Source organism: Cynara cardunculus (assembly GCF_001531365.2).
Source record: "Cynara cardunculus var. scolymus isolate 2C chromosome LG 13, CcrdV1, whole genome shotgun sequence".
In the NCBI taxonomy this organism is placed as follows: domain Eukaryota; kingdom Viridiplantae; phylum Streptophyta; class Magnoliopsida; order Asterales; family Asteraceae; genus Cynara; species Cynara cardunculus.
The window spans coordinates 40,581,446-40,598,099 of record NC_037540.1 but is presented as its reverse complement, the minus strand read 5'-3'; the positions used below and the strand labels follow the sequence as shown (position 1 = coordinate 40,598,099).

Below are 16,654 nucleotides of genomic sequence, written 5' to 3'. Positions count from 1 at the left end.
AAATTAAAAAAAAACGTAAAAGATATAATAAAAAAGTATATAAAAAATTGAAGGGTTAAAACTAAAAATATCAAAGGTTAAAATTGAAAAATAAAATAAAATTATTTTAATGTATTTTAGTGTTTCAAGTAAGTGGGATATGAAAAATCTAGGATAAAAAAGATAGCAGGGGATGGGATAGAAAACCCCTTATAATATAGTATAGATAACACATTTTACATTTTTACTGGTGCAGGGGATTATTACCCATTTTAGACGGCTGTGATTCTGTTGATCGGAAATTTATCTGCCACCAATCGCCGTCGTAGCAAGTCAATCATCGTGTTTACCAACTACCAACCCCTTGACTCGACTCGCTCACACCGCAACAAAAACTCTTTGTGCACAGACCAATAGTCTCTTACCATCTCCCCAGAATCAATCACTCTGGTTTCATCTCCGTCGTCCCCGGCAGTCCGAGCACACAGTTTCAACTTCACTGCGTGTACCGTGTGAATGACGATGCCTGTCGTTGACGCCGAATACCTAAAAGAGATCGAGACAGCTCGTCGAGAGCTTCGTGCTTTCATCTCCAGCAAAAAATGCGCCCCTATCATGCTTCGTTTAGCGTATGATTCGTCTAGTTTACACACATATGTATAGAATCTATTGATGATTGAACTGAAATTGGTGTTTGTTTGAAGATGGCATGATGCTGGAACCTATGATGCGACTACGAAAACTGGAGGTCCAAATGGCTCGATCAGGAACGAGGAAGAGTTTAGTCATGGCTCGAATAACGGTTTAAAAATTGCCATTGATTTTTGCGGTAAATATTCACTTTCCTTTCATAATTTCTGGTAGGACTTGCTTGTTTTGTGAATTTGAGTTATACTATTACATTAGAGTTGTGATTCCTTAACGTGTTTATGTTGTTGAAAATTTGTGGTTGATTACCTAACATATTTACTGGGATGAGGGCTATATAATTGCTCTTTTAGATAAAAAGATCTGTTAATCCAAGTGTTTCTCGTCAATACCCAGCCAGATTCCACTTTGTCTCAATAATAATAGTTGAATCAATGGTCCATACTCCTGAGTCAAAAAGGGAGAATCCTTAACTGTTAGACAACCGAAGAAGTTTGTGGTTTTTGATTTTTTTCGTTGTTATAATTTGCAGCCATTAATGAATCAAAGATAGATGCTACTATAGAAAGCCTCACGAGTTTTTGATTCAGGATGGCTGATAATGAGATTTAAAATAGTAATTATAGTCTGTGAGGCTTCAAGGTGCTGAATTTATTTCAGTTGGTTTGATTATTTGTGTTGCCTAGGCCATCTTTATGACATGTAGTTAAGTCTGCTTGATATATTGTCTAGTATGCCAAACTTGTTTGCCTTAGATTGGAAAATGAGGAAATTTGGTTCATTTCGATGAACGTTTTGATACAGGACCTTTTTTCTCTGAGTTCGATTTGTACATTTTCTGAAAGCATACTTCTCTCTACAATTAACTTCTCCTTTATAAAATATAAAAAAATTATTTCAGTTTCTTAAACAGGGTGGTTTTCTTGTTGATTGCAGAAGAAATAAAGTCCAAGCATCCAAGGATTACATATGCAGATCTATATCAGGTGATTTCAATAGTCTTCCAAGATATTTGTTTTTTCTTATTTATAGATTTAAAGCAATATGCTACTTTTTGAGAAAGGTGAAATATAATCCCAAATAGTTGTTTGTAATATGCTGCTTTCGAGCAAGGTGAAATAAAATTCCAAATAGTTGTTGGTAATATACTGATTTTGAGCAAGGTGAAATGTAAAATCAGCTGTTTCTATGTTAACTTCTGAGGCTTGCACTTAAATTGTCATATCCTTACAACTTGGCATATGAAATTACTTGAATTTTGCAAAAGAAAAGGTTCAAATTCAAGTTGTCCAAGAATAGGGAAGTGTCCCTTTTCCATTTGGATGATTAATGTGCTCATATGTTTGCAGCCTATTGAGTGCTTGCATATGCAAGTCCGTTAGAATCTAATGGCTATATGGCAATACTGTTACTGGGCAGAATGCATGGCATTTAGGCAGTTAGATAAATCTTATATCTAAGTGTTATCTTATTGAGTCTACTATCTTATTCACTCTATGGGCAGCCCAATAATTTTGTTGACTGATTTCTACCCAAATAATTTTTGTAAGTAGCACATCTAAATGGTTTTGGTTCATGTGGAGCTTAAACTCAGTACTTACCCGTAGGCGGTCTATTGGCAGCTTGCAGGTGTTGTTGCCGTCGAGGTTACTGGTGGTCCTACCGTTGACTTCGTTCCTGGTAGAAAGGTATGCTGATTTCATCAAATAGTTGAGACTTTTTCCTGGGTTTTGTTCTTATCTCTAATCCATCTGCAAGCAATTTCCTGTCTAACAAAGACATAATCCTTGGCAAATATCTTAGTCATGGAAATATCATGGGAATTATTTTAATATTTTCTGCCAAAGTTTTCTTCTCTTTTAAATATTCCATGTTTCATTTAGGATTCAAGGATCTCCCCCAAGGAAGGCAGACTCCCAAATGCTAACAAAGGTTTTTATCCTACTTTTGTAAATAACTGTTCATCTCATGTAAAGCATTGAGGTTATTTATCAATGGCTTCTTAAGCCTTAGTCTACTGGTGATGTGCCATGCTCTTTAAATTAATATATAGATATATAATATAATATTTTAATTTTCTAAATTGTCTCAATTTTATAATTTCAAAAGCATATTTTCTGGGATAGTAGAGAAAGTTTCATTTTAGAGAGCTTGCATAATTGCTCCTGTCCATACACATACACCTACATGCACACAGGCTGTAGCTTTTGCGGGATCCTGCTTGATGGATAGTGCTTGTGGAAGAGGCACACAACCTTGGAGCCGATATCTCATCCATGATTACGTAGCATACTCTCACATCTCCTTAGAGTCCACAACAACCATTGGTACCTATAATGTTACAAAAAAAGAATAATACTTGGAAGTTCGCACATCTTCATCGTGGAAAACTTGTAGTGAGTTGTAAATTGGTGTTCATAGTCAAACTTAACCCCGGTGATTCATTACACCGGTTGAAAGCCTGGTTAGTTGCAAAGGGCCATTCTCAGACCTATGGAGTTGACTTTGACTACCATGCAGCTTTCTCTCCAATGACCAAGATGCTATGTGTTCGTATTTGTATAGCGTTAGCTGCCATTCATCATTGGCCACTTCCATGAATTGGATGTCAAGAACACACATTTTTTAGGAGGTGTACTTTGCTATTGAGGAGGTGGCCTTAAAGGAAAATTTCTTCTAGATGATAGAGGAGATTGGTCGGAAAAGTTAAAACTATTTGGCTAGATATATCATCCCCAGTTACTGTCGTAAGTGGATTCATGTTTGCTCCTGAATCTGGTTATCTGATTACACATCGAAACAGGTTTTTGCTAATTGCAGTCGATGATTAAAGTCCTATTTATTTAGGTCATCTAAGATTTATAATGGGACCATTTTATATGATGCAAGGAGGCCTCATAAACTTGACCTGAAAGAGAAGGTGAAGGTGGGGCCTAGAAATGAAAAACAGAGAATGGAGAGATGGTATAAGTGAATGGTATCTAAATCTTCCAAGGATGTTGAAACAACATTTAGATGGTGACAATAGAAACATATATCGTGCTTCTAAACTTAATATGCGTGGCTTTGGTAGGCTGATTAACAAATAATCCTTGCTGTTGTTTGTTGTCGGAAGAATGGTTATACATAATTGGGAACTTCACGTCATTGTTAATGCGTTAGTTTCACACATTTACTCTTTATCTATAAAATGTATACCAACGTTTGACATCAGCTTTATTCTGTTAATGAGATTCTTACACTGATTGCAGGTGTACCACATTTGAGGGACATATTTTACCGGATGGGCTTATCTGACAAGGATATTGTAGCTCTATCAGGGGGCCACACTTTGGTAAAGTGCATGTTATTTGTTTGATTAATACCTTCAAAAGTTTTTGTTTTACTTAAAGGAGCTTAACATGCTTTTCAAGTCAATGTATGAAACATCTAGGCATCACTGCCAGCCATGTTAATCACTTGTTGCTTCTTATTGTCACCATTAATATGCTACAGGGAAAAGCACATGCAGATAGATCAGGCTTTGATGGCCCTTGGACTAGGGAGCCACTGAAATTTGATAATTCATACTTTGTGTAAGACTTGCTGAAAATTCTTACCTTATAAACTAGGGGTGTGGATAATTTGGTTTGTGCAGACTCATCTAAATCAACATGAACCGATCGAGAATCATGTACATTCTTTAGAGTCGCAACTATCTAAGACCAGAACTAAACAAATTCTATGTTTCTCAACCTTTAACCACACACGGTATTTAAAAAATGTGTGTATTTTTTATAGTAATTCTTTAGGAAACATATACACCACAGGTAATTCATATTGTTGTTAATATTTTTGCATATCTGCATTTCTCGCTTTCACACACTTTTCACAAGTCGGGTCTTCGGCTCTTCGCAGAAACAACCACTCTACTATTTTGATCGCATGTCAGGTCTGCCTACATCTTACTCCTCCAAAACCCCACCTCTGGGTGGAACATACGAGGTTCATACACCACAGGTTGTTCATATAGGATATTCTATGAAAAACTTCAAGAAATATGAAATAAAAAATTTATGGGAAATGCTTTATAGATTCATTTATCCTTTTTACAGTCACTGGAGTGGAATCTCATGGTCCATTTCCTTGGTTCTGCCTTTTCAAATTTTAGTTTCACTCGGTCTGGTTCTCAGTCAATGCACAAACCTACTTGTGACTCATTTCCCTTTTTCTTTTGGAACAAGTAAATATAGATTTTGAGTCCTGTTATTTAATTTAGCACCAATTTTGTGGAGCCAGGGAGCTGCTGAAAGGGGAGTCGGAGGGGCTTTTAAAGCTTCCAACAGACGTAGCATTGCTGGAAGATCCTGGGTTCCGCCATTATGTTGACCTGTATGCCAAGGTATGGAGCTATATCACCAATTATCGTGCCACTTGTATCAATCATATGAATATTTTCTATATGGTCATATAGCCTACCATATGTATTTGTTGAGTTCTAAATTTTATCGGCATATATTTCTTTAGAAGTAGTTTTTAAATAACAAAAGCGTCTCACATTTCTTACAAGTAATTTAATGATATTATTTTCGACTAGGGATATGTTCCTATGTAGGCTTACATCTTTAATTCTGAGCTTATCCTGCAAATGATATTACTAATTTTGTATTTAACTAAATAACTATAGAAATTCTATTAAACCAAACTACCTAGTGAATACGTGTGAAGTATTGAAATTCTATTACTAATAGTCAAACACATTTACTAATGCTAAGTAGGAAAGTACTATTTAGAGACGGTGGTATTATATGTAGCATTCAATATCATCTCCAACAAGTTCTACTAAATGCTGCCTCTCATACATAGGATAGACAAGATAGATAAGATATGGTATCTATGCAATTAGTTGACTGAGAAACCACAGGGAAGTTTAAATTTCTTCTATCAAGTGTTTTGGTTGACTTAGTTTAGAATATAAATATGTTGTGTCCTAAATTCCTAATGATTCAAAACATTGGGGGCACCTACCAGTTACACTTATGTTGCAAGGAAACATGTGTCTATGCAACTCTAAAACCATAAAAAGAGTAAAGACCTTCATACTTCATACATTAATATTTGAAAATAAAGTGTAAAACTCTAGTTTGAGATCAATGTAGAGTGTGAGAAATTACAACAAAAGAACTTGGATAAAATCTGAGATCGAGTAAGATCAGTTTCCATAAGCAATATTTTGATCCTTTCTGGCTGGGATACAGGAATTTGCACGAGGATAATCTCAAATCACACTCAATTTCCGGAGAAATCGAAAACTATAAACCTAGAGAAAATCGTAAAGGTTCATACATTAAAACCGTTAGTGAATGCCTCGTTAATGGTAAATGATTACCAGAATTTATGAGCAATTATTGAGCGGTCACGAGAGGTTACAAGTCGTTCCATAGCAGTTATGAACAAGTTGCATCAGTGGGTGAACCCATCAGTGGGTAACATTGATCAACATCAGTGGATCCACTGACCCATGCCACTAATGGCACAAGTTGACCCTCATCAGGGCCATTGAAAGAACATTTGCTAGTCACTGAAACACTGATAAATAACCACTGAAATCCACCTCATACTAAAAAATATTAGTGTCAACTCACTTCAACTTCGTCTAGGTTTCAGCATGCTGCCCTTAGGACCCTGCAAGAGGGCTCGGCCTCCTTGACCCCCCCCCCCCCCCCGGGGGGGGACCTATGCCGACATCTGGCGATCCCTGGTCTTTCTAGCTTATCCAATTGTGCACTCCGCACCTCTTGACTCATATTTTAGGCTTTTAGCTTAACTATCAGACCCTTCATTCTCCCGTGAATTGAATTACACAAAAACGGTATGCTAATTCACTAAAATCACCAAAACAGTATATGTGTGGAAAACAAGAGTAATTAACGTCAATGGTTTCACTGCAGTAATATATAATATTTTCAAGATGTATGCATGTAAAAATATTAGTTTAAGATCTTTGTGGTCTTTGTACTTTTACTTGGTGTGTTCTTAGCTTTGTAAACTATCAATGTATGTTCCGCCTTGACCTCTTTATTGCCTCTTCCTCTATCTCTCTCTCTCTCTCACACACATGTATATAAGTTGTGAATTATCATGTATGCAAATTTCTTTTATAAAATTGTAGTATCAAAATCATGTCCCCAGTCCGTGGACGGTTTCATTGAATGTAGTCAAAGCTGCATCTTGTAGCCACATGTAGCACCTCTGAAAAATTGCAGCCCAACAACCCAATACAAAGACGTGGCAAGGGATAGCAGCATCCTTGCTTCCTAGATTTAGTTTATAATCTGGAAGTGAGTCTTTTTTACTTCTGGGTGTGGGATTAAATCTTTATCGTTAATAACTGACTTACTATTTGTACAACAGTTGCTTTACAAAGCAAATTTGTTGCATTGCTTCCTCCATGCTCCCCTCATCAGGGTGAAAGTACTAACCTATCCTTAGCAACTAACGTGCAAATACAGGAACCAAATAATATGTTTGATCAAGATTGATGATGCTAGATCTTGTGCCTCTTATGGCAAGAGGGCAAGTGCCAGAGAGACAGAGAGAGAGAGAGAGTGTGTGTAAGTGAAGTGGTCTAAAAGTCCTCCTTCGACCGTATTAACCTCTAATTTATAGGTTGAGACCACGTGTTGTGTCTCTTATTCTACCACAAAGGGTCACATGGAACAACTTCCTTCTCTAAGGAGGATTTTTCATACCCAGGGATTAGTTGCTCCAAGGAGCACTTTGCATGCTGAGCTTCAGGTTGGGCCTACATTTGTAGAATTCTTGTGCTCATTGTTCAATTGCAGGTTTCAGCATGTTTTTCATGGCTTTAGGCCTTAAATACCAATCCTTAACTTATTCGATATCCTCGCCAAAAAATGAACCTGATCCATATCCTCCAAGAACTATGAAATGATAGGAACAACCTTGCGGAGGCTTTTCCTGTCATAGCCATCTAAAACATTCTATGATCTAGATTCTATCTCGAACAGATGATTGTACAATACAAGACCATGATGCAGAAGAAGGGCTGTTAGTAACAGGCAGATGCTTTTTTAACAATTACTCAATATGCCCTTGGAAATTATATTAAATCTTATCTTGCTGCTCATGTATTACCCCATGAAAATTGGAATATTCCTAGGTATTATAGTTGTCCGAGAGGTTGAATCTGATGTCCATCTAAAGAGTCCTGCTAGTAGACCCAACAAGATTTAGATTCTCTATCAGAACAAAATTGTACAGTACAAGTATATTATGCAGTAGAAATGTGCAATTTGTCGTATCTTTCATTCTAGACTTAGGGGCCGTTACCAAACACTTACCCCGTAAACATTTACCGGTAAAATTCAGTAATATTATTTACTTACCAGGTAAGATTTTAGTAAACAAAAATGGGTTTCTATGCAACAATTTACCTGGTAAGAGTCATTGCCCTCACTTACCGGATAAGATTCTCGGTCCTTGCCTCGCTCTTACTGGGTAAGATTTTTGGTCCTTACCATATTCATCCGGTAAGGTAATGTAACTTGGTAAACGCTTACCCAAGTAAGCATTTGGTAAACGGACCCTTAGTTTTTTTCCTTCATGAAATAGTCATGTCTCCATTCTGGTCTCAAGATTTTCACTTTTGATTTCTTTAAAATGCTCCAAAACTTTTTGGCAAGCTTTCTGAAACTATCAAGTCATTACTTTTTCACACACACTTGTTGCAAGTTTTTTTTTTTTTTTTGGTGGGGGGGGGAGGTCTTAACAGAAATAGCCAATCTGCTATTCGTGGTAGAAGACAAAAGGTCGATCTATTTTTGGGGGTGAAGGACAAGTGTACATACATCCCAACCCTGACACCACCTTTGAGTGGGATATATAACTCGTTTGATTTGGTTTCAACTACCCAATTCGTTGAGAGAAACTCATACTAGGTCCTGTCCTGTTACTGATTTATTAGTACCTCGGTCCTATGAAATTGTAAACAGTTTATGTTACGTGATATCACGTTTCCTTTTCTTAAGGTTCTTCATTTGACTATAAGTCCAAATATTGTTGTGAACTACGTGTAGAGTTGAACGACTTTCATGGTACAACTCTTCACAAATGGGACGCAGGGGAGGGGGTGTCTTCATGACAATAGCCGTTATACTCTTTGGGGTAGAGGTCAGGTTTGAGTACATTTTACCGTCATACCCTGCATTTGGTTGAGATATACTGGTTTCGTTTTGGTTAATATGTTGCACTGATTTTATGCTTTTCTTATGTGTGCACTAAATCATTGGGACCAACTTTTTGTAGGATGAGGATGCATTTTTTGCAGATTATGCAGTATCACACAAGAAACTTTCTGAATTAGGATTCACTCCTCGTTCATCTTCCTGTAAGCTGGATAGCGTCGTACTGGCACAAAGCGCTTTTGGGGTTGTCGTTGCTACTGCTGTCGTGATTGTTGGTTACATCTACGAATCCCGGAAAAGGATGAAGTAAGAAACACATAGAAGTCCGAAAAATCAAGGCAAGTTGACTTGCATTTCCACAACTATGGAACCTTACACATTTGTAGTCCAATCCTACTTGGCCTCATAGATTGATATGCATCCATGAATGAAACAAGAAAACAAAAAACAACCTTTATGTATGTGATTGTAAATAAGAGGCCTCTGCTTATCGATAAGAGTCATCACCCTCCCTTGCCTTATTAGGTAATATTCTCAATCATCAAAATGGATTGTTGGCAAACAATTTTTACCTGGTAAGTGCCTATTGGGTAAGAGTCTTCTCCTTCGCTTACGAGATAAGATTCTCGGTTCTTCCTATACTTCTTATCAGGTAAGATTTTTAGTTCTTGCCATATTCACCCGATCAAGTAAGTAACATCTGAGTAAAACACTTATAAACATTTGATAAATGGTTCATAAATAATAGAGATTTGGTATACTGGTCGAGGCTAGATTTGTATACCGTCTTATCTCTCCTACTGTAACTTACCGAGTTCGTTTGGTTTAGGTTATATATGTTGATCATATGGTTTTATTCTTCTCTTTTATTCCTAATGGTTATATATTTACTGCGTTATAAAAAACGTCTGATTAAATACAATGCATGTGATTGTTGGAAAAACGACCAGGGTAATTATTTATTGGGTGTTTGAGATTGCTTATTTAAAACAACTTATGCTTTTTAGTAAAAGTGCTTATTAACTTATGTGGTATCAAAACGGAGTTTTGTAAAAAATGTTTGGATTAACTTATAGCGGTACCAAAAAGCAATAAGCTGATGAGTTGTTTTTATTAGTGTTTGACAAATTTTGCTTATATATGTAAAATGATAAAAAATGACAGTCTTCCATATTATTGACAAAAATTTATATCAATAAGATTAATAATTAACAAACATTAATAAAACAAAGTTAAAATGATAAACTGATAATAAACAGTTTTTCATAAGTCAGGAACTTAGAATGAATTAACTCATCAAAAATTGCTTATTACCGATTTGGTACCGGTATAAACAGTTTTATTTTTCCTCATTCAAACACTAGCATTTAGCTTATCACCAGTGTAAAACTAAAATAAGTCAAAAAACAAAACACCCCCTTAAATATTTTACCCCCAAAATAAAAATATTTAATAAATATAAATATACAAATAAACCAAAAAATGGGAATACTGTGAAGAAAATCCAACGATTTAATTCTTGAATCGTTTAGTCCGTGGTCATCGTTACAACTTACAAATCACTTTGCCATATAATACCCTTCCTTTTAATGCAAACAACATCCAAGCACAAAAGACACAATATTACATATGCAACATATCGAAAAATCTCCAACGATCACAGCTACTTAACGTTTTCCGATTTCGACGACCCCGATCGAGAAGCAGCTGCTTTCACAAGAGTCGTCGGCTTAACGACACTTTTCGGGTTCAACGCCTTTCGTATCTTGAACACCGCCCAAGCCGTCCCTATCGCATGCCCTGCAGCACCCATTCCTTCGCTAGTCACCTTTGCCGCATCTTCACCATGCCTGCAATCATCAACAATTAGCAAACCATTAACGATCCCATTGGTCCCGAAAAAGGACGTCCAGCGGTCTACGCTATATTTGATAAACTAGTCATGTTTAGTAAAAACCAGTTGATATGTTAGCTGTTGACTTATTAACTAGTCATGTTTGGTAAAATCCGTTGATAAGCTAAATGACAATGTAAAATGCTATGGATCTAAGCTCAGAAACATAAGTTAGCCTATAGTTGTCCAAAACGGTCCTCACATGAAATACTTACTTATGTGAAACGAGATCGGTCGTGACGGTCGATGTGGTCGACATAACACTCCTTCCGGCTACTTCAACCGCATCACATACCTTATCTGTCAACAACACAACCAAATCACAAACAATCATTAAAAAACGAGAGATGCGAGGTTCCTACGTATATACGGGTCATGTCTAGCTAATGTGGGCCTCCAACACCATTGTCTCAAACCCCGGGATCGGAATTTGAACGTTTTAACAACAATTCAAATACGAAATGGACGACAAGATTCAAGAACCGAGCACGTACTGAATCCGTCTAAAGAAGCAAGTACGATTTCCCCAGGAAGAAGGTTGAAGAACTTCTTTCCTGGTTTCGAGTTCACAATCGAGCTCGTGAAGAACCCCGACACCTTCACCACTCCGGAAAGCAGCCCTGTTGCTACGTTCTCCGACATCTTGGTCAATTTCTTCACCCTGAGAAACATACGATCAAGACTTTAGATTTTAGACTTCTTTACAACTCAAAAACCCTTTATAATGCAACCAATTTCAACTTCGTTGCAAGTATAAAAACACAAAAAAGATCGAAAATGGTCACCAATTCATGAGTTTTTAAAGATCTTATGTTTGACTTTTGAAGGCAAAGTCAACACTTCCTCATTCTCCTTAAAGATTCAGGACCAAGATTTGATTTTAAGTTGCTTTAAACTTCATACCAAGTAGGGGTGCTCAAAAACTCGACCAACCCGATCAACCCAATCCAACCCAACGCGAAAATAACCTAACCTGAAGCAACTCAATGTCTAATCGAGTTGTAAAATTGTCAAACTGTAGGTACTGGGTTGATACTGGGTTACTATTATTTGAACCCAAATGAACCAAATATCCTTTTATTTATTGGATTTAATATAATTGTTGAATTTTTATTAATATATAGATTAGACAATTACACTATCATGTATGTTTTTTCATATACACATATTTTCAATCTATTCATATCTTTATATAACTCATTTGTATATATATTCAGTAACTGTGAACATATATATGTAAATTGAGAAAACTAACTGAATGAAAGAAATATAAATAAGTTGTATCAAATGGTTAATGATGAAACAAAAATTATGCACAAAGAAATAACATATTCAAGGTTAGAAGAATATTTTAATATATCAAAGTATCAACTCGATCAGGTTGGGTTGAACTTTGGTTTGGTTTGGGTTAAGATTTTTCCAACCAAAAAACATTGGGTTAGTTGTTCAAATGTCTTCAACCCGATCAACCCAATCATGAAGGCCCCTAATACCAAGTATGAAAACATAAACAAGACCCAAAATGGTCACCAAATTCATCAAAAATTACGAGATTTTAGAGTTGACTTTTGAAGTCAAAGTTGATACCTTTTCATCCTCTTCAAAGCTTCTGGACTAACTTCTGATTTGGGGCCTGATTTCATTCTCTTCTTCAAAAATTCATTCCCCCATTTCAACCTGTCGACGGTCACATCTCCACACCACAATATCCCTTTGATTAACTGACCCGACCCGGCTGCAATCATCTTAGCAACCGACCCGCTATAATCCTCCACGTTTGGCGCCAATGTTGTCCAATACGCCGCCGCTTTAGCCTCCGGTGAACCACCTTCCACCACCACCGCCACACCCCTCTCCACTTCCTTCACCGAAAAAGCACTGTACTCCTCCAAAACCCTATCCAATTCCTCCGACCCTTTTCCGGTGATCGTTAAACCGTAGTTTATAAGATCGTCAGGCTCCACGCCGTCGCCGGGCTGTGAAGGTACTCGGAGATTGAAAAAGTAGTGAGATCCGTCTAGCTTCACGGCGGCCTCGTCTTTCGCCAACGGCCATTGGATTTCGGTTCCGATACGAGCGAGGACGGCGACGACGTTGCCGCCTTGCCGGAGACGGATTATTTCGAACACGCCGGAAGCTAACTCTATGCTTTGTTGCTTGTCGATTAAATGAACGATGGAGTCTGGAATCTTGACGACGACTTCCTCCGACGATTCAAAAGCTGCCGGTTGTTGTTCGCCGGTGTCCGGGAAGAGATTCTCGGCGAGATCTTTGGTTTTGAGAGATGGGTACATCGATGGAGCTGAAGGATTTGATGATGAAAATGAGGAATTTGAATATGGGTTCGATTGATCGACTTGTGGGTAGAGATTTTTGGGGTTTGTAGAGCTTTTCGATGCCATATTTGATGGTATTTGTTGCAGGTTTTCAAGATTTTTGGGGATATTTATGAGGATTTAAACTTAGAAATGAAGTTAGTTTGGAGAGTAGAGGACACGTGGCAGCACCGAAATGACTACTGTCAAGCGTGTATACGTGTGTAAGAGGAGATATTTTTTTATTAATATTTTTATTTTTTTAACAGGTCGACCTAGAGGGAGAAGAAATAAAATAGCCCTTGTATTATCACATATTGGCATAACTAGTCCTCTATCTTTTAATATTAATGCAAGTCTTTTCTATTAATGGATTTATTCTACACCGTTTTTATGTGGGGTTGACTTCTAGTGAGAAGAAGAGTTAAGGTGAGAAACGTAAGAAGACATCTTCATCCTCAGATGAATATTAGGATGAGATTGAGATGCATCAGATCAATTTCCGCATCAAACGCGGTTCATGGTGAGTTTAAGATTAAAGGTGATCAAGGTCTAGACTTTTCTTACGCTTCTCATATTAACTCTTCTTCTCACACGATTCTTCATCTTTTATGCATATATTAATTTTAAAAGAAATACGTACATATGTTTTATAGGGTTGGGTTCCGGTAAAAAAAAAGAGTTATGGTGAGAAGCGTAAGAAGAGATCTCCACCATTAGATCAATCATAAATGAATGTCAACACTAATGAGATGCATCGAGATATACTAGATCAATTCACTTCTAAAACATAATTCATGGGTGAACATGAGATTAAAAGTGATCAAGAGTTCAAATTTCTTTTTACGCCTTTCACCATAACCTCACTTCTCACACGATCCTTCGCCATGCTTATATTGGTTATATATCCAGAGACTGACCTAATCTTTTTTTCAAATAGTGGCACCATTTAACTATAAAAAACAAAGATATGGATATTTTGACAAAATCATCATTGGTTCATTGGTTAGTTCTTTGCTTTTCATATGTAAGGTCTTGTGTTCGAATCTTTTACTGCGAACTTTTCTAAAAACACAATAAATTTGAATAAAAGCTAAAAACTAAGGAAAACGACACAAAATGGGATTTGAACCCAGGTAGCAAAGGCCTAAGGGCATCAAAGCACAACCCTGCCCCTTAGCCTCAACTTCTTGATTTCATGAGTCACGATCTGTGGCGCTCTCGCTCTCAGTTCTGCTTTGCCTCTTCACGAGCTGAGCTCTGCTTCTCTGCCCTCTCATTCATTCAATTCTTCACGCATCAAACGGTGTTTCCACGTGTTTTATGAAGTCTTGAATCTCTTTGGAAAATAATTACAAATCCTTTAAACACACAAAATACAAACACCCAAGAAACAAAAAGTTACAAGTTTGATTCTAAAAGAAGAAGTTACCTTATTTTCACCCTTGAGAAGCTCCCTAATTAGTTCTTGATTATCCCTGAAAATGCCACATAAATACATTTGAAACTCACTGCTAAAACGTGTAGTTGGCATAAATGTCAACGCATAGTCAATAACCATTCTTGATCTTTGATACTCCTGAAATAGCCTCTAAGAAATATGCATGTCTTCAACTACAACACTTACACTTATTGGCTATTTAGCCATCCATCTAGATTTTACTGTAAGTATAGAAACCATTAACTGATTTAATTTTCTACATCAATATTTTATCTGTAATTTTTCTAAAATTTTGATCTGTTTAATAGAAAAAGTTAAATACGTAATTCAAAAAGTCGTAGAAAAATATGTAAATTTATTAACCATCTAAATTCGTTACTAAAATAAGTATACAAAGTTCAAATCCAATAAGAAATAAAAATCCCCTTGTGGCCACGAAAGTTCAAATGTGATGATTCCAGGCTATCTGCAAAGCAGGTGGTCGCCCTAGGATTAGGCGGCTCGCTTAGCGGGTTGAATATCCAGGACCAGGTTAATCAAAAAAATTAAAAATAGAATAAGTATACAAAATGAAATAAAGAAAATAAGAGAAGGACTATTGTTGACAAAGTATGATAGTAGGAGGATTGAAGGAAACAACAAGATGGAGCAAGTTATCTTGTTGGTTAAGCATATTTGACCAGTCAACGGTACGGTTTCCTTAAAATTAACCAAACCCAATCGTACGTCTAATTTCTCTCTCATTTTCTTCGAGGGAGTGCTAATGTCACCTTTTTTTTATGTCAGAATCAAGTCATTTCAAGCATTGAGAATGTAAAAAATATACATTGATGTTGATGTGTGTAAAGAAGAAATTCATGGTAGGGATGCATTAAGCAATGCATAGGGGTGCATTTAGCCCACCCCTTCCATAAATTATATTCTTGATTATCATATTTGTTTAACTTTTGTATTTATACATGTTTATACTATATTACTAGTTTTGTATCCGTGTAATATAACGGTAGCCGTGAATTTTAACGATTTTAAAGTTTTATTGGTTTTATTATAGAACATTTAACGATGATATAAGTTACACTTGGTCTTTACATATTAATACAATTTGAATAAATAAGAGTTATGATTCCAATTACAGTCTATTGATAAAAAAAAATTGTGTGACGGTTTAAAATCCAACATATTTAAACGACTCCAGAAATGTGTTCAATTTACACCAAGAGTAAAGAATCAAGAGATCGAGAACGAGACTGAGAGTTCTAAAGCAATTGAATGAGAGATGAATGAGAGAACTTTTAATAACTCATGTTGAATATCAGTTTGAATCTCACTTTGGGGGATGGGGAAAAGACATAGAAGTATGAGAGGGTGAAGACATAAGTGAAATATGTTAAAAGGATCTTGGGAACATGAAAATAAAAAGTAATAATGTGCACTGGTAACTTGTACTATATGTTATTTTAATTGTAGATTTTAAAAGTGAATGCATAAAATAGTAGTACTTAATGCATTATGAGTTGTTTTTAAGACTTTTAAGACTTTGTGCATAAATATACAACTAGTTGTGTACCCGCGCAATGTGGCGGGAGCCATGAATTTTAACGATTTTGAAGTTCCACTGCTTTTATAAGATAAGATTTAACGATGATATATGTTACATTTGGTCTTTACATATTAATACAATTTGAATAAATAAGAGTTATGGTTCCAATTACAGACTATCGATGAAAAAAATTGTATGACAGTTTAAAATCCAATATATTTAAAATCCAACATATCTAAACGACTCCACACATGTATTCAATTTACATCAAGAGCAAAGAACCAATAAACTTGAGTTTTAAGATAAACACTCAAAACCAATAAAGAAAACTACAAATTTGATAGATCATAAGTCATGAAAAGACAAAAAAAGATGGGTTTTAGAATAAAATTTCAACTGCTTACCCTCTTTCTTGTCCAGAAACTCAGATTATAGTTGAATTAATACATGTATATACCAAGAACATATTATACAGTGCAATTTGGACAACCTAACCCCAAAATATATAGTATATATATAAATAAATAACTATAAAAGTATAAATCGTAAATATTAAAAATATTTTTTCACATTATATATAATATATAATAATATAATTAAGTAAAAAACTATTCAATATTGGACTTATTTCGAAGGTATTAACGAGACGAT

The 16,654-nt window shown here is 36.0% G+C and overlaps 2 protein-coding genes across 2 annotated transcripts; one reads left to right on the top strand and one right to left on the bottom strand.

The window, feature by feature from the left end:
• The first annotated feature begins 307 nt into the window (after positions 1-307).
• LOC112524471 (L-ascorbate peroxidase 3-like) lies at positions 308-9,332 on the top strand. The gene is made up of 9 exons (XM_025134294.1): positions 308-608; positions 684-808; positions 1,564-1,613; positions 2,250-2,315; positions 2,511-2,559; positions 3,879-3,961; positions 4,123-4,202; positions 4,906-5,008; positions 8,935-9,332. Exons 1-9 carry the CDS (start codon positions 496-498, stop codon positions 9,121-9,123), a joined length of 858 nt encoding a protein of 285 aa, XP_024990062.1. The 5' UTR covers positions 308-495; the 3' UTR covers positions 9,124-9,332.
• Positions 9,333-10,284: 952 nt separating this feature from the next.
• Positions 10,285-13,128, bottom strand: LOC112525225 (protein EARLY-RESPONSIVE TO DEHYDRATION 7, chloroplastic-like). The gene is made up of 4 exons (XM_025135254.1): positions 12,295-13,128; positions 11,202-11,368; positions 10,923-11,007; positions 10,285-10,663 (listed from the first exon to the last, which is right to left on the bottom strand). The coding sequence occupies exons 1-4, from the start codon at positions 13,107-13,109 to the stop codon at positions 10,477-10,479; spliced, it is 1,254 nt and encodes a 417-aa protein (XP_024991022.1). The 5' UTR covers positions 13,110-13,128; the 3' UTR covers positions 10,285-10,476.
• Positions 13,129-16,654: the final 3,526 nt, after the last annotated feature.

What these genes read in the sequence shown, in the direction of transcription:
- LOC112524471 (XM_025134294.1), top strand. Translation starts at nt 496, where the DNA reads ATGACGATGCCTGTCGTTGACGCCGAATACCTAAAAGAGATCGAGACA. An exon ending in ACTTCGTTCCTGGTAGAAAG is followed by an intron (nt 2,316 to 2,510) that starts GTATGCTGATTT and finishes TGTTTCATTTAG; the next exon opens with GATTCAAGGATCTCCCCCAA. An exon ending in TTTGATAATTCATACTTTGT is followed by an intron (nt 4,203 to 4,905) that starts GTAAGACTTGCT and finishes TTGTGGAGCCAG; the next exon opens with GGAGCTGCTGAAAGGGGAGT.
- LOC112525225 (XM_025135254.1), bottom strand. Translation starts at nt 13,109, where the DNA reads ATGGCATCGAAAAGCTCTACAAACCCCAAAAATCTCTACCCACAAGTC. An exon ending in TGCTTCTTTAGACGGATTCA is followed by an intron (nt 11,008 to 11,201) that starts GTACGTGCTCGG and finishes TGTTGTTGACAG; the next exon opens with ATAAGGTATGTGATGCGGTT. An exon ending in ACCGATCTCGTTTCACATAA is followed by an intron (nt 10,664 to 10,922) that starts GTAAGTATTTCA and finishes TGATGATTGCAG; the next exon opens with GCATGGTGAAGATGCGGCAA.